The sequence below is a fragment of the Acipenser ruthenus genome, chromosome 4 (assembly GCF_902713425.1).
Source record: "Acipenser ruthenus chromosome 4, fAciRut3.2 maternal haplotype, whole genome shotgun sequence".
Classification (NCBI taxonomy): domain Eukaryota; kingdom Metazoa; phylum Chordata; class Actinopteri; order Acipenseriformes; family Acipenseridae; genus Acipenser; species Acipenser ruthenus.
Genome location: NC_081192.1, coordinates 43,315,695 through 43,340,957, shown reverse-complemented (window position 1 = coordinate 43,340,957; position 25,263 = coordinate 43,315,695). Strand labels below are relative to the sequence as shown.

The 25,263-nt window shown below is 37.9% G+C and overlaps 1 protein-coding gene across 36 annotated transcripts in view; it reads left to right on the top strand.

The window, feature by feature from the left end:
* Positions 1–25,263, top strand: part of rims2a (regulating synaptic membrane exocytosis 2a) — a 281,737-nt gene that overhangs the window by 209,562 nt on the left and 46,912 nt on the right. For 17 of the 36 annotated variants that reach the window (XM_059022394.1, XM_059022392.1, XM_059022390.1 and 14 more), the window contains 6 exons: positions 601–645; positions 4,227–4,310; positions 9,364–9,396; positions 14,965–15,000; positions 16,446–16,552; positions 22,740–22,912. The exons of 8 other annotated variants lie outside the window; for them this stretch is intronic. In XM_059022394.1, coding sequence (XP_058878377.1) covers positions 601–645; positions 4,227–4,310; positions 9,364–9,396; positions 14,965–15,000; positions 16,446–16,552; positions 22,740–22,912 — 478 coding nt within the window. Of the gene's footprint in view, positions 1–600; positions 646–4,226; positions 4,311–9,363; positions 9,397–14,964; positions 15,001–16,445; positions 16,553–22,739; positions 22,913–23,632; positions 23,821–25,263 lie in introns of those variants that run through there. 11 more of the 36 variants (XM_059022407.1, XM_059022406.1, XM_059022422.1 and 8 more) reach the window with 4 other exon arrangements.

The window sequence follows — 25,263 nt, the reverse complement described above, 5'->3', positions numbered from 1 at the left end:
ATTGTAAAGTATGTACCAGGAACTAGCCATAATGTCTGTCACCTCAATGATACATGCATTTATACAAGGCATACAGTGAGTTGTATAAACCAAATTTCTGTTTATCAAAATTAAATTACTTCCTGTTCTTGGTGTTTTTGTGTTTGTATATGTGGGTTCCTTTGTACTGTGCTACATGGTAAACACATAAAATAGAATACTGTATGCATATGTGAAACCAAAGCATATGTTGTATTACAGAATGCTGCTGCTTTGTAATGCATTCTTTCCTTTTACAGTAAATGTAGCTTTGCCTTTGTGTCCAGTGGTTCAAGTTGCCATAGGATAGCCTTTTAAGAATGTATAATACATTTTCTTTGGAATGGGTATTGTTTCTGTTCATTCTAATGAATGGAACATGTATTTCATATGCAAATATTGTACTATTTTGTCCCTCTATTTTGTAAAATAGGATACTAGGGTACCTGGACACCTCAGTGTCATTAGAGGGTTAAATGTGTAGCTTTCTGTAAGAGTTTGGTATTGCATACTTTGTTTTTTACATAACTGTACGTTTTTGTTTTTCATTAACACCAATGTCTGTTTTCAAATGTCATTAAGATTATGAGGAGAAACCTCAATGTCTGCCTGTTAATGGGAGAAAAGGCAAGTTGACAAGATGTTGCGTAGTCCCTGTAATGTGTGCTAGTTTTTCTTGTTTTATATATGATCTTATTTACATAGACGTGATATGCATGTTGGTGATCAGTAGTGATTTTAATATATAGACTTCCGTTCTTTTGTAGTTTGTGTGCAGTGTTTTTAATATTAGAACACAAGCTGTCAAAAGCTGTTAATACAAATTAGCTGCAAGTCTCTGTATGTACTGGAGATGCAGGCTGACTGTCCTCATACTGTACAATCTGATGGTCCTATTTATAGTATTCCAATAGAGCACAGGTGTTCCGCAGGGTTCACCTGAATTAATCCCCAAAAGGACTGATTTAGACACAGATTCAATTCAATGTGTCTTTTTAAAATTCCTACAGCCTCTTAATAGCCTGCAAAACTGAAGACACATGTGTTCTAATTGTGATATTTACCTCTCAGGTGGGTATTTGTCTTTGATTTTGCCCCATAATCAGGCTAAATACATTCAAGTGGGCTAAAACCAGGATGAACTACCACCTTCCTGACCACTGTTACTTTATTATTTAATTTGCATCTCTTTTCTTAAGACCTTCAACTGAAATTAAAGCTTTAGCTTCAAAGGACAATGTATATGTGAAAAGTACATATGTTTGCCATATTTCTTATCACTGGTTGATAATGCACCTATTGGCAGACATAAAAAATAAATAAAAGCTATTGCTCCAGGTATTGATATTTTAAATTCATTATTCCATTAAGAGACATAGCCTTTAGTATTTCATATTCAAAAACACAAGTTATGTTAAGCATACCAGATTGCTGAGAAACTACATAATTTGAGTATAGATTCATTTATATTGTAATCTATATAAAGCCTTGTGTAGAAATACAAATAGATCATACAGCATACACGTTATAAACTGTTGTTGCAACTTCTTTTTTTTTAAAGAGCTATTAAAGATTTAATATTATTTAACACCATGAAACCTCAACTCGTAGCTGTATGACAGGCAAGAAGAAAGAGAAAATAGTGCTGCATTATCAAAAAATGTTTACCTTCAAATAACCAGCAGGTGGAGCAAAATTCCTATGATTCAGGGAAGGAGCTGTGACAGTCAAAACTGCTGAAGTATGAGAAGCTCTCAGCACTGTAAAGTATATACGATTAGATGATCACAGCTGTCCAAATGAGCAATGCTTAACCAATTATTTTCAGTAGTAGTTATTTGCCATAAAGAAAATTAACAAAACCAGACTTATTCTGTTCAGGATAGACTTTTTTTTTAAATAAATACAGTACCCAAGTGTGCTAATTCTAGTATCAAACTGGGGCTGTGGGTATTGTTGTATTGTTTTGTGCAGAAGCAGTATATATTGTTAAGCTTTCTGCACTTTCCTGCATAGTGCAGCACCTTGCTGAATGAACAGAACTATTGTCATTGGTGTAGGAAAGGAACGTTGCACAATGTTAGTAGTGAGAGTGGTATTACACAAATCAGGTCACATTTCATCTTTTCTTCATGTATAATAAATAGTGCCAGTAAATAAAGCAAGATCCCTTAGTGCTCCTTCGCTTAAGAGTTTAGGTACTTAATGTATATACAGACTACTGTTCATGCCTTAACTCAGAAAGCATTTATTCCAAACTGGAAAAATATAGAACCAGCTGATATTTTTAAGCATTGTTCCAATGTAAAAGAAAGCGCATAACATTTTTCAATAAGCCTGTCTTCATGATACAAAATAGCTGCATGGGTTAGCATAATGTAAGCATACTGTTCCGGTTTGGAACTGATCAGTTATCAAGTGTACCTGATCAGTACAAGGTCAAGTAATCCTATACCATGCTTTCATCATGATGCTTGTTCATGAAGAGACGCTTCTTGTTAAGTGTCACCAGAAAATCATATTTGCCTTTAGATTTTAAAGATATAGTATTTACATATCAAAAGTTATGATCCCATTCCACTATATGGAATTAAGCAGTTTTTTTTTATTCTTTAACAAAACCTTTTGATGTACTGTATAATTGTGACATCTGTCTTGAATCCACACAAAACAGTATGTGACAGTCTTTTACCACAGTGTCAGGTTTCCAGAACCTGTGATAATGTGTAGGCCCCAGGGACTGCAGCTATTAGGACTCAGCATTGCAATTTTAAAACATGGAGGAAATTAATGAAAAGCACAATATAAAAATAGTTATTCCTACTTTAGCAAGCCATTTTATAACCACCATCCATTTTTTACTTATATATTTTTCCTGGGGGAGTAAAACTAATTTAAAAGAAGAGCCCCCCCCCCCCCCCCCCCCCCATTAATGCAAGCTTCATTCAGTTTGAATAGTCTTCCGTCAGCATGGAAGAGGCCTTTTCTGGGAGCTTTAGTGTTAATAGAACATACGCAATTCAAGCTCAGAAAAACCAGCTTGAAACTCGCTCTAACCACACACAGTATGGCTCACTTTAAAAGCCCTGATTAGTGGGAGGAATTAAAGGAGTTGTTTAAATCAAAATCCCTTTTTGTCTTCTATGCAAATAAAATGTGTAGCCTAGGGCTAGTTCCGTGGAAGCTGCAATGCAATCTATATGATTTATTCCATGAACATAAGAAATGTTGAGAATGAGAAAAAGCCATGTGGCCCATCAAAGCTGGTCCCTTGATCTACATAAAGTACTATTTGTATTACTTATTGAGATGTGTTTAGCTAACAAGCAACACTGAGTACAGTAGTTTGAAGCAATTCTAGCTGATCAAATTAAAAAAAAAAAACACAAAAAAACACAATATGGGTATGCTTTTTCTTAAATGAAAAACAACACCTGTCTGTTACAAAAGCAGTAAGAAACAATATAATTAGAGCTTCTGGTTTTTGGTGTTTACCCTGACTTTTATACTCTCCTTTAAGAATTAAATTGATACCGGTTAAGCCTTCATTTTTCATTTACAAGCAGAATGTACAAACGAGTTTGCAACATGTTAATAAGCGATTCATCTTTATTAAAGCTATAATGAAAAATAAAGTATTTTATGCTGGACACACTTTATTACTTTAGTCGTAACTGTATTTACATTAATAAACATGAGTCGCTTCTGCTTGTAAATTAAAAAGTAAGACTTATGATTTAAAAGCCCATTTAGTTGTTTCACAGAAAAAAAAGTAAATTAAATTAATTTTACTAATAACGCGTTTCTCAGTTGTGATTGAGATACACGAATGGCTTAACAGGTATCAATTGAATTCTTAGAGGAGAGTATAAAAGTTGGGAACAAAATCATAAGCCCTAAATATAAGGTACACCTCAAAGGCACGTCAAAGAACAATATATCAGTATACAGCTAACAGCTCACAAAGTTTAATCCCAATAGCAGAAAAGCAAAAGTGTAGCCTCAGTAGTGCATCCATTAACCTTCAAAAATAACACTTGGGGTGTTTGAGCATTGTTTTTGGTAATTTATTATTTTCCACAAGGTGTTCTGTTGAAGGTTACGTTTTTATGGATTTGCACTGTGTTCTGAATGTGTAAAATTTAAATCTTAATTTTGCTGGCTTAAGTTGTACATGATGGGCCATCTTTCCTTTTGGTTTGTATCAGAAGTGACCTGGGAAGACCAGCAGAGAAAGGTGAATGGTACGGTAACTGATGACAGGACGAAACAGAAACACCAGTCTGAGCCAGGTTTGTCAGGGTGTGAAAAAATATGCAAAACAAAGCATGAGGCCGGGGACAGAAGTGCCAGCCGCAGCAGCGATCCCCAGATCTCATGCTTTAGTGCTAGTCCAGTCTGTGCTGTCTTGTTCAGCTTTTCTTATACTCTGTGATGTGAAAGGCAGCATGGTTGGAGTAGATCTGTGTTGATGTAGCTAGCTTTGTAGAAGCTGCTCTTCCAGGCTGATGGCACTGCGGGCTTCCTACACCACAATATAAGCGGTGCAGAACACTGTGTACCCAAGTATAAGACAGCAGCTAGAAAGCAGTACAACAGTTACACAGGATGTAAAGCTGGGTGGTACAGTTCAGAAACAAAAAATGTATATTAGCATCAGGTTTTAAAATGACCAACTCGAAAAGGTCTTAATAAATATATGCCTCACCAAGATTGATAAACCTACTGTATATGTACATGATTATCTGTATTGCTCATTACAAAAACCTAACATGGATTTTTGTGCTTCAGCCAATAAGCATGGCTTCTTAATTAAGAGTAATCAGATACCGCTAAAGAAGTTATCAGCAAACACTGAGGTCAACAACTGCATTGTTTATGTAGAAATACAAACCCAAAGCAACATTCAGCCTGGAAAGGGTTTAAGGGAATGGGGTAAAAGGCATTTTTTGACACCCTAACCTTTTATTTTATAAAGCCCTGTTTTGTTTTTTATACCTTCTTTACACTACCCTTTACTTAAGTTTTTTATCTGAGTGCTGGAGCTGGAATTTTACAGTGTTCTGATTTGGCTGTTCTTCTACACTGTATCTAAATTAGCCAGAACTTACTTACAATGTTATATTGCAGTTAGAAGGAGGTGTTCTCATACTGGTTTCTATTTTGATGTTTGCATGTGACAGCACAGAAAATGTAATAACCAGTAGACATTTCTAAATTTTTTGTTGCTTTTGTAAATTAACATTAACGTTTTCCTAGCTTGAAACTTTAACAGTACATGACACTGGAAAAGTGTGTTTCTTTTTTCTAATTAAAATTACTCTTAAGATGCTAAATAATTTTAAATATAAAACTTTAACATTGTGTTTCCTATTTACTAAACACTAGATTGTTATAATTTAAATAAACAGGAAACATATACAGCACTTATGGTTAATTAACAGTTTTCAGAGTCTTATTATTATTATTATTATTATTATTATTATTATTATTATTATTATTATTATTATTGATTTAGAAATATAATTATTGACAGTTTATTAAGAACCAATAATCTTATGGCATACCCAGTCCTGTTTAGAGAAATCTTTTAAAATGCCATCTTTTTATTTCTACTTTAAATTGGCCTTACTTCTTATCCATGTATTACTTTGCTACTTTCTGCCTCTTTCCTTTTCTCTGCATTTGCTGGCTTACCCTTGATTTCTACTCCCCTTCTTTACGTAACTACGATGCCCCTCTCCCATCCTAACTCCTCTCCTCTTTTTGCTCTATCCCCTGCTTCATAACTCCATTCCCTGCCCCAACACTGTTATTAGTCTACAGGTAGCTACTCACAAACATTACCCAGTCCCTGCCTGTCTACGAAATTACTTGTCATATTGGCATCAAGTTATGTTCTGAAACATTTTATATATCAAAATGCACATCAGATTTACAGATTTGCAGTATCCGCTGTATAATGTTACCTAGGTATAGTCACTGCATTCAAATGAATAATGGTGTATTATACTAGCTATACTAAGACCACACCTCTAGTTTCATAATCATTGTATTACTCAATATCAACGGGCATGTGATTCTTTTTAAAGACCTCTGTTTCTGGGGTCTTTCTGAAGACGTATTAGTTAACTGAAAGGGAAAAGTTAAGATTCGAGTAGAAAACGATACTTGCATGTTTTAACGTACAGTATTGTTTTACTATTAAGGGCAACCTAACTAGTGGTATTAACATCAGAATTCATTTTTTAATCTAACAAGTAACTGTCACTGTATATATAGCCGGTGCCGATCAGATGATTGACAGGCATTTAAACGAATGAGAGCATTCTATCGCTGCTTCGGGCAATGAGATTTGTCAGGACAGGGTGAAATGACAGTGACACCACAGCAGACCACTGAGATGACTGACAGCGACGCCTAGCCATTCAGAGCGGAACGGAGACAGGACAGACAGCAAGTATTAAAACTACACAAACTAGAGATGATTTCTAAATGATTTTTTTTTTTTTTAAATAGCAAGTGGTTTTACCGACGTTTATCCTCTATAAATCTATTTCAGTCAAATTCATATTTTTTGGGAATTCGATGTTTAACAAGCTTTAGCGATTAATACCGAAAAGTAGCAAGCCTAGTTATATATCATAACCCTGGTTCCCTGAAATATAAATGTTATCCAATACCTTTCGAGATCACGGCGTTCACTCCAACACAGTGGGCTTGAATAGAAAATTGGCACTGATCCCTTCTGCTCGCGGCGCTTTATCCTCTCGAGGGCAGGGTCTTCATGTCTGACGCTCTCAGTCCAGTTCTGGACAGGGCAAAAAGGTGAAAGGTGCTCTCAGGCACTTGGTGCATTTTACCACGGTTGTCGGGTCTTATGTGAAGAACTCACCCATAATTTTAATTTGTAACTTGGCCCCCAAATCCATGTGCCTGGTAAGAGTGTTTGGAGTATTGTTTTAGTTTAGTATTGTTTTAGTAATGCACCAGGAGTATACACTTCAGAACAGAAGTTCCAGGAATACTAGGGAATGGGAGTTGGTCTATGTTGCAGATACTGGCATTATACTTTAATGCAGTAACAGTGTAGACAAATATTTAAAGTCTTTATCACTGCCCTACTTTGAAGGCACAAAATTAACCTGTATTGCATCTTTAGATATTGAAGACGCAACGCAGGCTAACAGGAACAGAAGTACTGCCGTTTAGCTGTCAGTATGATTTGAGTGTCTAAATTATATTTCTATTTTATAACAAGGTGGATTACATAATACTGAATCAGAGCTTCAGGTACCTAATTTGCCATTAACTTCAGACACAGATTTAATATTATATGCACCAATGAGCCCATTTGGTATTAAATCCAATCAAGATTAATAGATGCAGGTTTATCTTTTATGTAGATATAGCAGCACATGGGCTCTATGTTTAATGTTCATAGCCCTACTGGAAGCCCATATAATCCTGTGGATAGATGTTGGCACTTCTCCATTTATAACAGAGGCTGCTATCTCGAAATGCAAGCCATGGTTGTTAGGACATTTTCTGTGCTTTGCAATTACCTGTAATGCAAATTGAAAACTGTGTAGTCTGATTCGGTTTAAAAGGTTTCAGAGTAACTGTTTAAGGTAAAAAAAAAAAAAAAAAAAAAAAAAAAGATCTTATGTGTACTACTCTCAAAAGTGCTGAACCATCTGTAGGGCCTTTGTGGCGATGCATTATCAAATACGGGTTTTTATTTTCCATATACAATAATATAAAGTAAAACACAACATTTTACAAAAACTTGCATATTAAAATTTCACTCACCAGACTTATTTTAATCTGTACTGAAAAGTATTTTCACATCAGTAAATTCTGAGCTGACTGTCTTGTAGTTTGCTTGATCTCCTTCTAACTCTGGTTAAGGGGTACCAAGGGGGAAAGGAGCCCCCTGACTGGTTACTGAACTCTTTAAGTTAGGGATAATCAAGCAAAGAGCATATTAAAGTAACAGGGGATACACTAGGATACCATTTTAATTATGACGCCACTGTTCTTATAGCAGCTTTTAAAAAGCACCAAATATAAATAACTAGGGTAACTGTGTAAAACTTATTGCACAAAATCCCCCAAAACCATCAGTAATCTTTTTATCACAGTTGTCGTTTTGTTATTTGGTACTTTTTAAAAGCTGCAATAAGTATTGCATACTACGTTTGGTAAATATATGTCTTATAAGTAACTGTATACTGTATAAATAAGTATTTATTTGATTGTATCTGATTTTATTGGGTATTATACTGACCAGATATAAAGAGAAGTTCAGTTCTATTTGTTCTAAGTGAGTGCCTCTTAACATCTAATTATTATAGTTCCAAGCTTTGTTCAGACAATTAATTATAATTATTTTCTTGAAATGGCTGAAACACTGGGAACCTCCTGTTTTTTTGAAAATTAAGATCAAAGACATGTTCTTGCATATGATCAGTAATACCACAATGAAGAGTTGCAAGCTGTTTTTTTTTTGTACTTTATGTTCTTCAGGTGGCATAATGAATATGCAAGTGAGTGCTTAATTAGAGGCTCTAAAACTCTTCAGCTTACAATACTTCCTCTAAAGCTGATGAAAGCTGATCTAACGCCTAAGAGATGTATTATACAATATACACAGGCAAATGTACAGAATTAAGTCAGTTTTAGAATACACATATATTGGTTATTGAAACCTATTTCCTGACTGTTAACCAAAGTTACCTGGTACAAAGTTACCAATATAATAAAGACCAAGGTGATAAAGTAAATGCACATTGTCTCAAAAGCCATATGCAACTTTGAGCCAGATGAGTTTATAGGTTTTTGTTCTTTTCACTATAGTGTTTTATTTTCTTTATTAACCTTAGTAGGGTGTTTTTTTAAAAGGTTACAGAAGAAGATGATACATGATAAAGAATCCATTGAAAAGTACCCATAAGAACTTGACTGAAACAGTTTTGACTCCTCTACTTTCCAAGGTCTTCCTTTTTCTGGACTGCTCTCTCCGAGTCTTCTTTAACATCATTTAACTTTTCAGCTCTTCCTTTTCCTCTTAATAACCCACTGTTCCTTTTTTGTTAACATAACTAGCTGTTGCCTCTTGCCTCTCTCTTTCTTTGTGTATCTCTTGCTTGGTGTTGTTTCTCTGTCCCCCCCCCCCCCCGTCCCCCCCCCCCCCCCCACACACACCATTTGTGACAATGTGAGCCTTCTTCTCTAACCTGGTTTAGCCCATTTCCCCCCAGTGTGAGTTCTCACCTTCTGAAAACATCCACTCACACCCATCTCCTTTGTCTATGTCTGTCCCATTTTGTGATGTGATCACAGAAGAGATGGATTCGCCCAGGCAGTGGAACTCAGGTCTGTCACTTCTTCTGCTTCTACTTTCTACTCTTGCCATCTAGACTTCGTAGCTAACCCATATCACATGACCATTGTTTATCCTTTCATTTTCTGTTTTCTATTATTTGTGTGGGTGTGTGAGTTTGTATGTATGCACAGTATAAGTATATATACAGTTGTGATATATGTGCATTTTTATAAATACACACATACATACTGTATATGTACAACATATGCTGTAAATGAATGAGGATAAAAGTTGTTTCATCTCTTATAAAGATCGTTAGGTTATTATCATAACCCTGGTTCCCTGAAATAGAAATGTAACCATTACAGAATGGCTATTTACCTCATAAAGACCTGAATCCTGGGTTTTGAGGATCCACAACATTAAGTCTGTAGAACCTAGTATAGTTATGGTGAGTATCCCATACTGCTGCATTGCAAATGTCTTTGACAAACGCACCCTGGAATAAAGCCCACGAAGTTGCCATGCCCCTGGTGGAATGGGCAGTGAGCTTTTCTGGAGTGGGCAAGTTGGCCAGCTCATAGACATTCCTGACCATGTTTGTTATCCATTTGGACAGCCGCTGCTTAGACAGGGCTTAATCATGGAAGTTTGCCCAATAGCAGACAGAAAATTGTTCGGACTGCCTCCAACCTTTCGTCCTGTCAACGTAGTACGCCAGGGCCCGAACTGGGCAGAGCCTATGAAGCTGTCACTCTCTGTCAGGCTGGAAAGGTGGATGGAGAGCCTCCAATTCCACAGACTGGCATCTGTAAAAATTGAGCAGGCTTTCGCTATCGAGAATGCATGCATCTCACTTACTCGCTTTGTGGATGTGATAGCGAGCAAGAAAGTCGTTTTAAATGATAAAAATGCAGGGGCTCAAATGTAGTCTTCATGAGTGCATTTAGCACCACGTTCAGCCTCCAGCGAGGAACAATGTTCTTGATTTGCGGCTGAAGCCGCTGAGCCCCTTTCAAAAATGGCAACCGCCAGAAAGTGAGCTCCTTCTCTATCTGAAAATAACTGAAATACCTGCCAGATAGGTCTATAATGTAGAGGGAGAACAGGCCCTGCAAAAATTGCAGTATTACTGCCATGGGACAAGTCATGGGGTCGAACCCACGAGGCAGACACCACATCTGAAACACGGCCCATTTATACCCATACAGGGAATGCATGGGCGCTGCTCTGGTATTTTGTAGGTTGTCAATAACCCTTTTGGGCAGACCCAGATTACTTAAATGCAGCCGTTCAGGGGCCAGACCCAGAGCTGCAGGCTTGATGGGTCGGGCTGCCATAAGGTCCCCCATGCCTATGGGGCTACTAGCACCTTGGCCTGGTCCTGCCTGATTTTCTCCAGACACAGTGGGAGCAGGGCGAGTGGTGGGAAGGCATAGAACAGTTGCCTTGGCCACTGGTGTGCCAAGGCACCTATTATGGAGAACCAGAGGGGACAGTGGGTTGATTCCTGGGAAGCAAAGTGATCTATCTCTGCTCTCCCAAACCTCTCCCAAATGAGGCTCACCACCTCGGGGTGAAGCCTTCACTTTGAGGCACTGGGAACTCTCCTTGAGAGGAGGTTTGCCGCCCAGTTTGTCACCCCGGGCAGATGCACTGCCCGCACTGAGAGGAGGTTCTCGTGCAAAAGCTTGCTGCCCACACGATGGAGACTGGGCGACCTGAGGCCGCCCTGGTGGTTCATGTAAGCCACCACTGTTGTATTGTCTGTACGGACAAGCACATTTCTACCTTAAACTTCCTGCAAAATATTCTGCAAGGCCAGGTAAACTGCCTGTAGAGACCCTGCCAAGGGGGGTTCTACACACCTTGCACACCCTGGCCATTCCACACAGCGACCCAGCCCAGGCTGGACACGTCCATGGTGCTGACCTCCCTTCTGGTGACACTGCCCAGAGCTACGCCTAGGAGTAGATTGGCCGGCTGTTTCCACCACGAGTGCGCCTTTAGAGGCCAATAGGCAATAGGCAGTCGCGGTTCAACGTGGTCTGAAAAACTCTGCTGTTGAACCAGGCCTGCAGAGGACGCATGCACGGGAGACACAATGGAAGGGTCTGGAAAGCTGCTGCCATCAGGCCCAGAAGTTTCTGGAACCTTACTACCATGAATGCACTGTTGAGCTGAAAGAGTTCCAAACAGGCAGCTATTCTGTGCACTCTGTTGTTCAACAGAGTGGCCAGCATGGCCCCGGAGTCCAAGCACACTCTGAGATATGAGACTGTCTGGGAAGGCGTGAGCTGGCTCTTCGCATGATTCACCATAAGGTCCAACTATTGAAGGTGGCCGGTGACAGGTTCCATGTGGGCCTCTGCCTGTGCTGGAGCCAGTCGTCCAGATAATTGAGTACTCTGATGCATTTGATCTCAGTGGGGCCAAGATGGCTTCCATGCACTTCAAGAAGGCACGTGGAGCTAGGGAGAGGCCAAATGGCAAGACATGGAACTCGTACGCTGTTCCCTGAAAGGCGAACCGCAGGTACTTCCTATGCTCTGTTTTTATGGGGATGTGGAAATAGGTGTCTTTGAGGTCCACCATGCGACTGGTAGGCTACCAGGATGCTGTTGTAGTTCCCTAGCCGTGCGGCGAACGCACTGGCTGAATATTCTCTCTTGAGGATCACCTCAGAAACCCAGCACTGCTTGTTAGGGCAGGCAACATCATTGGATAGGAGCGCCAAATTAAGCGCCTGGACCTAGGCGGCAATAGAAGCCTCAACCGGCGGAAAATGGGCCAGGCTCATCGTTGATTGCAGTGACCCTCTTGATTAGCGGTATAAGCTCTGCCAACAGGAAGGAGGATGAGGAAGACCATGAGGATGGTTTCCTGCCTGGGCTAATTTCCGGGTGTGTCATCCACTATCCCTTGGCACAGAGCCATGGGATATCTAAGAGCAGCCACCTATCTAAGAGTGATGTGGAAGAGCGCTGAGCAGGAGTAAGGGATGCAGAGCACTCCTTAGACCTGCAGGATAAACTTTTGTCAAGAGTGCACTTAGAGAAAGGGGTACAAAACTCGCAGAAGCTGCGATTAGTAAGTGCCTCCTTGCCATGCTCTGGCCCCAGGCAGGAACAGCATCTGCCATGCTTATCCTAAATAGGCAGACTGGCCTTGCAGTCTGGGGGGAGAGCACAAAATCAGCCGACTTATGTTGCTGGATCCCTGGGAAGGACCGACTGGAGCAGCTGGCTTCATGCGGGACACAAGGCCACAGCGTGACGTAACAAGCAACAGGCTGTAGTGCACACAATACGCGTAAACAGTAAAAACTATTACAGTGATTAGTTTAAATATCACATATAATTTGTGTAAAGACAAGAAATGTGAAATATATACAGATAGAGGCAACAATGTACTTATCTGAACAAGGCTCACGTCAGTCTTTATTCCAGGGTGCATTTGTCAAGACATTTGCAATGCAGCACTGTGGAATACTCCCCATAACTTTACTAGGTTCCCTTAATGTTGTGGATCCTCAAAACCCTGGTTTTAAGGGTGGCTTCCCAGTCAGCCCTTACATCACAGGCATAGAGGTGAAACTCTCCCTCAATTTTTTCACCCTAGCTACTTGTTACTGGGGTTCCGTATGGTAACACACATGGCAGCCTTCGGCTTAGCCTTGTAGCATTCAGGTCGTTCTGCAATCTTTCCCATTGCGACGGCTTTGGTACACTCACCCACACGGTAATGGTTACATTTCGTACTTGAAAGAGAAAGTTAGGTTTTTATCATAACCCTGGATCCTGGAAATAGAAATATAAACATTAGCCTTCAAGGTCGCTGCGTCCATAATTTCAGCAGGCTTGAAGGAAAAATGACGCTGAGATCTGTGAACGCAGTCCTTTTGTGCCCTCTGGGGCGGTGACCCGACTCCGTCACAGGCTCAAAGAGCAGCTTTGGTATCCAATATTCAGGATTCAGGTCTTTAGGAGGTAAACACCCATTTGGTAATGGTTACATTCGTACTCGTAAGGGAACTTTTGGGTGCAGTACAGTAAAGTGCATTGCAGAGAGGTATTAAAAGACACTAATACTGCAGAAAATCTAATTACAGAAAATCTCAACCAAGCAGCATCAAGACGAAAAAACATTATTTACTTTATTTACCTACTGTACTGTATATCAGTTGCCAATCTTTTTTTCTGCACAAAATCACCATGTACTTTACCATACAGTTTATCATTACTTATTTTCATCTCATTCCATTTTAAACAAAGGGAACACCATTTGTAGGAAAAAAAATATATACACTGTGCTGGCCTTTCACTCTCACCCCATGGTGCCCGTACCAGATAAACAAAGGAGGCCAGCAATGCACAGGGAGATAACAATTCAAAAAAAAAAAACACATGTGGAAACAAGGTACTAGATTTTAAACCTAACAAGCTTGCATGATTTCCGTGTACACATTTGAGTAGGGTGTATGCAAACCATAAATGCTTTGACCCATTTTATATTATCTTTCATGAAAGCTAGTACTTTTGAATTTGGGAATGAGATGTGTGTAAACAGCAAGTGGTTATGATTGTAATGGAGCAGATTTCCAACAAGCGACTCAGTGCAGTAGATTTATGTCATGGGTGTTGTCAAAAGAGTATTTGGTAATTAGCAGATCTAATGTCTTATTTTTTGAAAATGTTACTTGGCATGCAGTACTATTCGATACGTTCACCCTTAGTGACTGTGAAAGAACCACACGGGGAAACATGTATTTACAAGAGATACAGTACAAGTTAAATCTCATTCTCAAAGGAAGCTATTGTGGGTTTTTTTTTTTTTGGTTTTTTTTTAATAATTTCTTGTTGCTATTAGTTGCCAAAGAAAACGTTTGAGAAAAGTATAGGAAAACTATCACCATTCAAAGTAAGGTTTACTAAATTCATTCATTTTTTAGTTCTCATTAAAACCATCATTGGTTTGTATACATGGTGACCATGAAAATCATAACTTAAATAAAACAGGAGCCAGCCTATACTGTAGATATGCATCTGCTTTCAGTGTAATATGCTGTAGGATGTTTCCTTTGTTAATATTAGGTATACAAGTTCAGTACAGTAATTGTTAATTTAATTTGTCCATGTAAATCAAGTAGCTAATGCATATTTGCATACATTTATATGTGACCTTTATTGTTCTTTCCCATAAAAAACACAACATAAAAAAGTGGGGGTTGCAAATGGTAGTGATGCCCTCACATGTGTAACCTGAACTTTTATACATTGCATTCCACTTTTCCTAATTTGTAAGCCTTTCCTAAATTAAAATAATGCAGTCTCAGATATTGTTACCAGCATTTATTTCAGAATGAAAGAAAACAGCATATTACTAAATAGTTACAAAAGGGGCCAAAGTAGACTAAACAGAGGGAAAGTAAACCTGAGGCGATCTGACAAAAAAAGTACCTTCATTTGTTTTCTCTTCTTTTTCTGCCTCTCACATGTATTTTTGGTTCATGCCTTTTGTGTTTTGTTTGTGTTTTCATTTCAATGTTTTATTTCATTGGTTGTGTTTTTGTCATTTTTGTGTTTCCTTGTCACTGCCATCTTTAAAAAAAAATGTAGAGGGGAATGAAGCAGAGCCAGAGAATGGGGATGCAGGTAGGGCAGCTGTAACCTTTTTCTTAAGACGTTTCTAGACTTTCAAATATTGTCCGTTATTTCATGATACAATAATTCACAATATTGGTTAGTTCACAGTAAACTGTACATGTACTGTGTACCGGTGTATAGAAGGACTTCACTAATTCCACCTCCACAATTTTTCACATTTGTAGATGTGTTAGTCAGATACAGTATGTGCACTTTCATTTGTAATATTTCACAGTATAAATGTTTACAATATAATTGATTTTACGAATTTGTTTTAGTTCAGTTTAGTTTAGTTAAATTTTGGTATTCTCAGTTGTTATGGTTATTTGAAACTTCTTGTCCCACATCAGAAAGTATGACAACAACTGATTTTTTAGGCTTTATGCTGCCTTTTCACAAACAATAACATACTGTAATTATAATATCCTTTTTCCTATTCATAATAATGGCTCATCTAAAATGTAGACATTAGTATTTTAGTTGAAAGCTAAATCCCCTTTGTAATTGAATCCTCTTCAAACTTGAATCAACACCCCAGTCAAAGTATGTACATTTAATTGAGCCCTTCAGACATCTGAGGTTGAAAAGGCCCAAAACATTATTGTTAATCATCTTTTAATAAAACATTAAAACAGTGAAAGCAGATATTTCATCTTTTGTTTTTTAAAAATGTCTTACTCTTGTTGCACTTCATATCAAAACATATTTATTTGTGCTTGAAACTAAAACTAGAAGCATAATTTATTTATTTATTTATTTATTTATTTATTTAAAGAAAAAAGGATGAGTTCATAAAAATGAAGTACAATCATAATTTATTGACAGACTGAAACACGTTTTTTTAGCAAGCATGCTAATTGGCACATATTTCTGGTTCACATACTGTACTTTGGGTTTCATTCACTGAGTGTATGCCACAGCATACAGCATTAAGTATGAAGTTCTAGCTGAGAACTTCTACAGCCCAGCTGAACACTTCTGGATCTTGAGCACATGGTGCTAGGTCTCAATTGCCCTGTGAATGTGGGGCGAATAAAACTACAGCTGCCAATCAAGGGGGGAAACGTTGACAGGCATGTGCACATTATCTTACAGGCTTCTTATTGCGAATGGGGAGGGGGTTCTGATATATTGCTAACAATTAGGAGACTAGTTAAGAAACTGTAAATATCCTTGATAACCTGAATCGTACTGAATTAGGTTGCTTTTACATTGTTAATTGGGTGTTGTGGTCAGTGGACCTCATAGGAGTAAGTTAATGAGGACATTTTAGGTAAAGGAAAAGACCATGTCCAGATGGACTTGCAGATTGCTCTTATCTATTGCCCACCATCCTTGTCATTACCGCCACTCCACACCACTCAGACCTCATCATACAGGACTTCCACTGCACAAGAAAAAATAATATTAGAGAGAAGTGACCAAGCTTAACTGGTAATCTTCTCCGCCTGCAGGTGCTATGGATGTGGAGGAGAAGACTCGCCAAATGAAACTGAAAATGAACAAATTCAAACAGGTGGCAGGATCAGACTCCAGGCTGGAACAGGACTATCAATCCAAGGCAAGTGATGCCCCCCCACCCCTTTCATCTGTTTCTTCTGTGTTTTAAATGGTATTTGAACATGGCCGTGATCATAATGCTGTTACACTTTAACTCTATAATAAGTTATTGTTTTCCCTCTGGGAGATTTTTTTAAAAATACATTGTTGCTAACAAAATGATTTGCACTTCCATTTGCTACATAGCACTCAAATGTACAGTTTTTAAAGAAACACATGCTACGGTATATAGCAAACATTTATTTTAATGGTAATTTATTATACAGTATCTGGTGCTGCACTATGTTGAAGAAAGTTCTTATTTCCCATGTATTTCTCTCAGGAAATATATTGCTCTTGCACTTCCTTGATCATTTCCCATCAGAAGTATCTTCTGGCTGAAATACATGTTTACTCTAATGTGTTTCTTTCAAAACTGCCCATTTGAGACCTATAGAACACATAGGTAATTATTCTGCAACAACCACTTTAAGGGCATAAAGTGTGGTCCAGTGGTTACAGAAACAGGCTTGTAACCAGGAGGTCCCCGGTTCAAATCCCACCTCCTACCACTGACTCATTGTGTGTCCCTGAGCAAGTCACTTAACCTCCTTGTGCTCTGTCTTTCGGGTGAGACGTAATTGTAAGTGACTCTGCAGCTGCTGCATAGTTCACACACCCTAGTCTCTGTAAGTTGCCTTGGATAAATGCGTCTGCTAAATAAACAAATAATAATAATAATATCTTCCACTTTTTGCAAAGAGGCCCTCAGTGTTGTCTAATCTGGCTCGTTGAAATCTGGCATGATAATGCATGAATTATCTCTTGAGACAAAATTCACATCAAATAAAATACTATTCTACACAATAACTGAACTTGAGAAAATATAATATGGAATATATCTTCTGTAGCCGAAGCACACTGAGTAATGTACACTTAGGTTAATAGTTTTAAAAACTGGTTCACAGCTAATGGAATATTGAATGTTACCACAATCATTTTGTATTTATTATAATTCTGATATGTGTTGCCTGGAAATGTTAGTAGCCCAGTAGAAAAGGGAAGTAACATTGTGATTTTTGTCTGAATTCTTCCATAAGAATATGCTAGACATGATTTAACTTAAATGTGAATTCAAAGTTCTGATGCATGTTAATAAAACTCCCTGCAGTGCATGGTCTTTACTTTAAAAAGTGGGGAAAAGAGTTTGGAGAAGGATTTTAAAATCAATTAAAAAAAACCAACCGAAGCCACAGGTGTCGTTGTCCATCAAATCAACAGTACGAAGGTCACTCTTGAAATCAGGACTTAAAGGATGTGTTGCAGTAAGAATACCTCTGTTAAGAAAGGGGAACAAGATTAAAATACGCACAAGAACACAGAAATTGGACTATGGAACAATGGTCATAGGTGCTTTGGACTGTTGATGGATGGACAGTGACAGCTGTGTCTTCTGCCAGTTCTGTTGTCAATTCAATGCTTGTCTTCTTTCTATTCCTTAAGGATATTATCTTGAAGTATTGCTCATCCTTGTTAGACAGCTGTTTGGGTCTTCCAGTCATGGGTTTGCCAATTACAGATGAATTTTCTCTGTATTTGTTGATTATGCTTTGGATACCACAACTTGAAAATCGAGTGATGCGAGCTATTTCACTCAATGTTTTTCCTTCTTTATGCAAGTCAAGGTTGTTATAATAGTAGAAAACACTAGTGGAGGCTAATGCATCAGAGTAGAAACATGCAACATGTCTAAGACTTTTGCACAGCAGGGTGTGTGTATATATATATATATATATATATATATATATATATATATATATATATATATATATATATATACAGACGTGCTCAAATTTGTTGGTACCCTTACAGCTCATTGAAATAATGCTTCATTCCTCCTGAAAAGTGATGAAATTAAAAGCTATTTTATCATGTATACTTGCATGCCTTTGGTATGTCATAGAATAAAGCAAAGAAGCTGTGAAAAGAGTTGAATAATTGCTTATTCTACAAAGATATTCTAAAATGGCCTGGACACATTTGTTGGTACCCCTTAGAAAAGATAATAAATAACTGGATTATAGTGATATTTCAAACTAATTAGTTTCTTTAATTAGTATCACACATGTCTCCAATCTTGTAATCAGTCATTCAGCCTATTTAAATGGAGAAAAGTAGTCACTGTGCTGTTTGTTATCATTGTGTGCACCACACTGAACATGGACCAGAGAAAGCAAAGGAGAGAGTTGTCTGAGGAGATCAGAAAGAAAATAATAGACAAGCATGGTAAAGGTAAAGGCTACAAGACCATCTCCAAGCAGCTTGATGTTCCTGTGACAACAGTTGCAAATATTATTAAGAAGTTTAAGGTCCATGGAACTGTAGCCAACCTCCCTGGGCGCGGCCGCAAGAGGAAAATCGACCCCAGATTGAACAGAAGGATAGTGCGAATGGTAGAAAAAGAACCAAGGGTAACTGCCAAAGAGATACATGCTGAACTCCAAGGTGAAGGTACGTCAGTTTCTGATCGCACCATCCGTCGCTTTTTGAGCGAAAGTGGGCTCCATGGAAGAAGACCCAGGAGGACTCCACTTTTGAAAGAAAAACATACAAAAGTCAGACTGGAATTTGCTAAAATGCATTTTGACAAGCCACAATCCTTCTGGGAGAATGTCCTTTGGACAGATGAGTCAAAACTGGAGCTTTTTGGCAAGTCACATCAGCTCTATGTTCACAGACGAAAAAATGAAGCTTTCAAAGAAAAGAACACCATACCTACAGTGAAACATGGAGGAGGCTCGGTTATGTTTTGGGACTGCTTTGCTGCGCCTGGCACAGGGTGCCTTGAATCTGTGCAGGGCACAATGAAATCTCAAGACTATCAAGGCATTCTGGAGCGAAACGTACTGCCCAGTGTCAGAAAGCTCTGTCTCAGTCGCAGGTCATGGGTCCTCCAACAGGATAATGACCCAAAACACACAGTTAAAAGCACCCAAGAATGGATAAGAACAAAACATTGGACTATTCTGAAGTGGCCTTCTATGAGTCCTGATCTGAATCCTATCGAACATCTATGGAAAGAGCTGAAACTTGCAGTCTGGAGAAGGCACCCATCAAACCTGAGACAGCTGGAGCAGTTTGCTCAGGAAGAGTGGGCCAAATTACCTGTCAACAGGTGCAGAAGTCTCATTAAGAGCTACAGAAAACGTTTGATTGCAGTGATTGCCTCTAAAGGTTGTGCAACAAAATATTAGGTTAGCGGTCCCATCATTTTTGTCCATGCCATTTTCATTTGTTTTATTATTTACAATATTATGTTGAATAAAAATAAGTCTGATTTCTATTAAATATGGAATAAACAATGGCAGATGCCAATTACTTTTGTCAGTTTCAAGTTATTTCAGAGAAAATTGTGCATTCTTCGTTTTTTGTGGAGGGGTACCAACAAATTTGAGCACGTCTGTATATATATATATATATATATATATATATATATATATATATATATATTTAATGCATCAGTAAGCACTCTTTTTAAGAGTTGTATATATATATATATATATATATATATATATATATATATATATATATATAGAGAGAGAGAGAGAGAGAGAGAGAATAATAGATGGGCTTCAGTGAGTTACAGGAAAATAATTTCATCTAGGGTTTATGTGACATCATAAATTACAAGACCTAATATTAAAGAAGACGAGATTCAGCAGTACAGTTGGGTTTTTTTAAACGTAGTGTTTCAGTGCTGTACAGACGTTCTATGTCGTTATCCGTTACTAGTGCTTCAGCTTTATTTGGATGATTGTCTTTACCTTGTTTTAATTTCCTGTTCCTCTCCAGTTTCTCTGAGATACGAATGTATCAGCTTTACATCTTTTTTTTTTAACATATTCTCATTTTGTTGATCATTAATGAACATTTCTGTACTGTGATTGTTGTCGAGTGATTGAAAACATGACATTTTGTGTTTGAATTGAAAGTGATGGTCTCGAGGAGTCGAATGGGTCAAAGTTCAAGTATATTTTCCTCTAGAGGAATTATCACTTTTTGATGTCGTTACTATAGTATTATGCCTTTTTTTAGAATGCCTCAGGATGCAAATATAAACTTCATCCATGTATTTTATATATATATATATATATATATATATATATAATCATTGTGATAGTAGAACGTACAGTACATTTATTGAGTATCATCATGTTCTTTGTGCTTCCTGGTAGTGTATGTTCAAAAGCACTGATACATTCCACAAACAGTGATGTCATCTGTAGTGTCCATTCATCTGTATTAAAATGTTTATCTACATGTGATAAGGTGGAATTGATCTTCATGCTCCATTTTGTTTCTCCGATGTACATGTATGTTTTTGTAAATCCACTTCTTCTGCTGCTAATATCTCACATTATTTGAGATGCTGACTGCATATAATCTCTTTGTTTTTACAAGACTTTGACTAACAATATTGCTTCTTATCATTACAAATACTATAGCTTAGAGAGATACTTGAATTGCATTTCCCTTTGCAGAAAATGAATGCCTAATTGGAAGTAACATAAGAAGTGGCATGTTGATCCACCAAATCATATTTCCATTGTTTCAGCTGCAGTCTCTGATGAAAAACACACTTCCACCTGACAAACCCAACACTCTGAAATGCCCTTGAATGCACAGCAAAGTGTTCCTTACCTGGCCCTCATTTGTTCTTACTATATTTATCTTGTTTGGTTGTCGGATAATTACTTATCAAAACCTGTAGATCATTGAAGTGGGAATTATGCACTCACTTGTAGATTATGTACTACGTAATACAAAGCAACTCTTAAAAAGAGTGCTAACTGATGCATTAAAAAATATTTCCTATTGTAAGCTTTACTATCACGGGCCCCATTTTATTGTGTCTTTGTGACTTTACATTATTTCAGGAGTATGCAAATATTTCAAACTATTAATATAAACTAACTAGTACCTGTGCTGTTGGTCACATGATCTGATTGCAGCTTGATCATTGGAGTGAGTTTGAACTATCACACAGAAAGTATTTTTAGAGCTGTATATAAATGACCTGCCTATCCCTAAGGTAAAAAAAACAAACAAACAAACAAATAAAAGGCCTCTCGCTCTCTTTAGTTTTTTTTTTTTTTTTTACAAAGGTGATCAGTTTGCAGTGCAGCCAGTTTTGTATATATTCTGAACCCTACCTTCCAGGAGAAAGTACTACAATGTATTAGTAATTGCTATTCTTCTTCTGTATGTTATGATTTTGATCATGTCCATGCATTTCTCTCCCAGTGAGCACAATCTATAATGAGCTGTATTCTTAGCACTGCAGTTGTGAATTAACATGTTATATGCCTATCCATATTGTATTGTATGTGTTTGTTATATCTTCTTATATCTTCGAATTTAAGATGCACTTTTTTCTTCTCAGAAATGTCCTGCATCTTAAATTTGAGTATAGTGATATGTGTATTAAAATCACTAAAGACGTGACTGCCCGACTACACAAACTGCAACGTGATTGACTGCCGAGAAAAGACGAACACAAACGTCACTGCCCCATTTTGAATCATCCATGATATACGGGAAGCCATTTTCAAAGAAGCGTCATTAGCTTCCTGAGGAATTCGAACAGAAGCTTTTACAATTTCCACATTTCATTATTAGGCTCAGTTCTAACAAACAGTATCAGCTTGGACAGATTGGAAATGCTGAAGCTGCGCATAACTGTAATGCTCTCTGTGACAGCAGACAGCCGCCAACTGCTTCCATACTTGCTAGTGTAATTTGAGGTTGTATCTTTGTAAAAGTATTTTTATTTGATGTTTTATTTTTTCCTCAAATTGAGGGTGGGAAATTTGGGCTGCGTTTTAAATTCGAGGGTGTCTTAAATTCGAAGGAATATGGTAATTACATTGTGTAATTTCTCTATAAATCTATTTAAAAAATGCACATACATAGGGAAAATATTTTAGATTTGAAATATATATACCCATATTTTCAGAGAATATAAGATGTAGAGATATGAAAATTATATATAATATGCATATCCCCAGCAAGTTTGGTGCAAGAAACACCAAACTTGGTAATGCAATTCAAGGTCTCTTAACACTGTCAAGTTGTTTGTATCTCATTTATTCTTGACAGCCCAATAACTGGTGAACCATCTAATGTATGCCTTTTTTCTCACCTTGCAGCATCGGTCAGGCCGGGATCCACAAAGAGGCTCTGACAACGTGTCCACTAAGTCTTCGGACAGTGACGTGAGCGATGTGTCCGCTGTGTCGAGGACCAGTAGTGCTTCTCGGTTCAGCAGCACAAGCTACATGTCTGTCCAGTCCGAGCGGCCTAGAGGAAACAAGAAGATCAGGTGGGGCACTTGACAAGCAGGTTTGGGGAAAAGCTTGAAAACAGAGTAGACTTGCTAGGAATGAGCAGATCTAGTAGTGGGTTCTGGACCTTCTGAAGTTCAGATCAAAGCAGCCCAGTTCAAATTTTTTTCACCTTCAAAAAGTTTGACCTGGGTCCCTTACCAGAAAGGAAATGCCTTCTCCTGCCATGTCATTTCCTGCATGTCAGTGAGTTCAGGTTTGGCTCTGCTTAAAATGGCACTTGAGAGAACTGAACCAAACCTCTGAACTTTACTTTAGCTTGATGAGGTTTGCTCATATCTAGCAATAGTTTGCATTCCCAACTGTATCTATGTAAGTTCAATTGAGAAACATATTTATTGTATTATTCCTCACACATCCTACAAATACTAGTATTTGTAAGCTTTAATTTGTATGCTGCAGTAATACCTGCATGTATAAAATTGTCCATCTGTTATACATTATTATATTTTCCACCTTAGTTTGAAATACCCATATTTCATTATGTTCTACTCTTTCCTTTTCCAACTTGTTTATTTGTGTTGATGTCCTAACTGTGTTTTTTTTTGTTATTATTTTATACATACTATATATATATATTTTCTTTCTGTTTTGCATGCTTCAATTTATATTTGTTCAGACGGTCAAAAGCATTAGAAGAAAAAAAGGAGGGTGGGAGGGATGGGGAAGAACTTTTGGAGGAAGGTGTGCCAGAGGAGGAGGAGGAGGGGGGTGGGGCAAAAGAGAAGGGGCAAGAGGGGCCTGAGAAATGTGAGAAGGAGGAGGAAAAGGAAGCAGGAGAGAATGACGAAGGCCAAGCTGAGGAAGAGGTGCACGAGGAAGGGAAAAATAAAAGACAGAGAAAGAAAGAGGATTTGCAAAGGAGATTCTCTGAGAATGACGTCAGGTAAAATGTAGTCAGTGGCCCTCTGTTTTAGATGTAGCAGGTAGTTCCTTTGAGCAGTGGTGGAACTAGGCTTTGGTGAACCCAAATGAAAGCTGTCTAGGACCCTGGTGGACTTTTAGTTGAATCATTTTTTCATACGCTTACATTACAACCCATAAAATGAGTAAAACTGATAGAAAAATGAAGGAATACACCATAAAGAGGTGCTTCACAAAGCCTTATTTTGCCACTGCTTTTGAATATCTGTGGTTGTTTCCACTCCCCCTCCCAAATTGAACCTAATTTTCTCTCCTGTGCTTTGTTATCCTATTTACCATAAAACATCTTGATATAAAATTGAAATTGATGGAGTTACATGTGATGGCGCAGTTTTGGATTCACTTATTTTGCAACATTACAACATTTTAGTAACACTTTCACTGGGTCATAGACACATTCCTGATACAGTAAAACCTGTCAAATCCGCAGCAATTGGGACTGGAAAAATGTGCCAGATTATACAGTATGTTGGTTTACAGATACTGTAAAATATAATGCTGTACCTAAAAAATAAACTACCATATTTGAACACTTAAAAAAAACTCTGTCCACAAGGTCTAGGTATACCCTGCAATTTAAGAATTGTATTAATTTCAATTGTACCTTCTGCGTTATGTAAACGAATAATATTTACGCAACAGACTTGATTGATGCTGAGCTGCACAGTCAGATTTACATCGATTTTAAACAGAGAAGAGCCAGGTTCCAGAGAAGTGCCAGGTTCCAGATTGTACAGCGGGTCACACCATTAATTTTAATCAGGATTTGGTCAGGACTCCAAAACTGTATTGAATTATACAGAATGCCGGTTTGTACAGGTTTTACTATACGTTTAATTCAAGGCATTTTTAAAACATATTTACAGCCTGCTGATCTACCATGTGCTCCTTCCACTCATATAGTTCCTCACACGTGTGAAACGCAGGCATTAAGACTCCACTTGTGTTGCAGAGATTCATTTACAACAAACCCTCAGTCATTTATTTTGTGTTGAACCCTAAAGGTACCTTTTGTGGAAGCTGTCAAACATGTAACTTTCGATAGCATGTTTTATTCTTTCAGTCACTGACTTTTGATATAAAGGAAGATGATACAATTTTAATATAATTAACCCTGGCACCTAGTAGCAGATAAAATGATCCCCCGGCCCAGGGAACATTGCTTTGTCCAGTCTCTGGTTTGAGAGAGAATATTTGTTTGTGATTCCCATGGGTACCTACAGCAGCTGCAAGGTTGGGAACCACTGAAGTAGACAAAAAAGTTTTGTCTAGTGTATCATGTCATTGAGCCTTAGAACCACAGTATAGAGTAAACAACCCCCTCTATCCTTCAAAGCATTGCTGTCCACAAAGTAGACTCATCTAAAAGATTGAAAAGATAACTCCAAAAGCACAGCGCCCCATA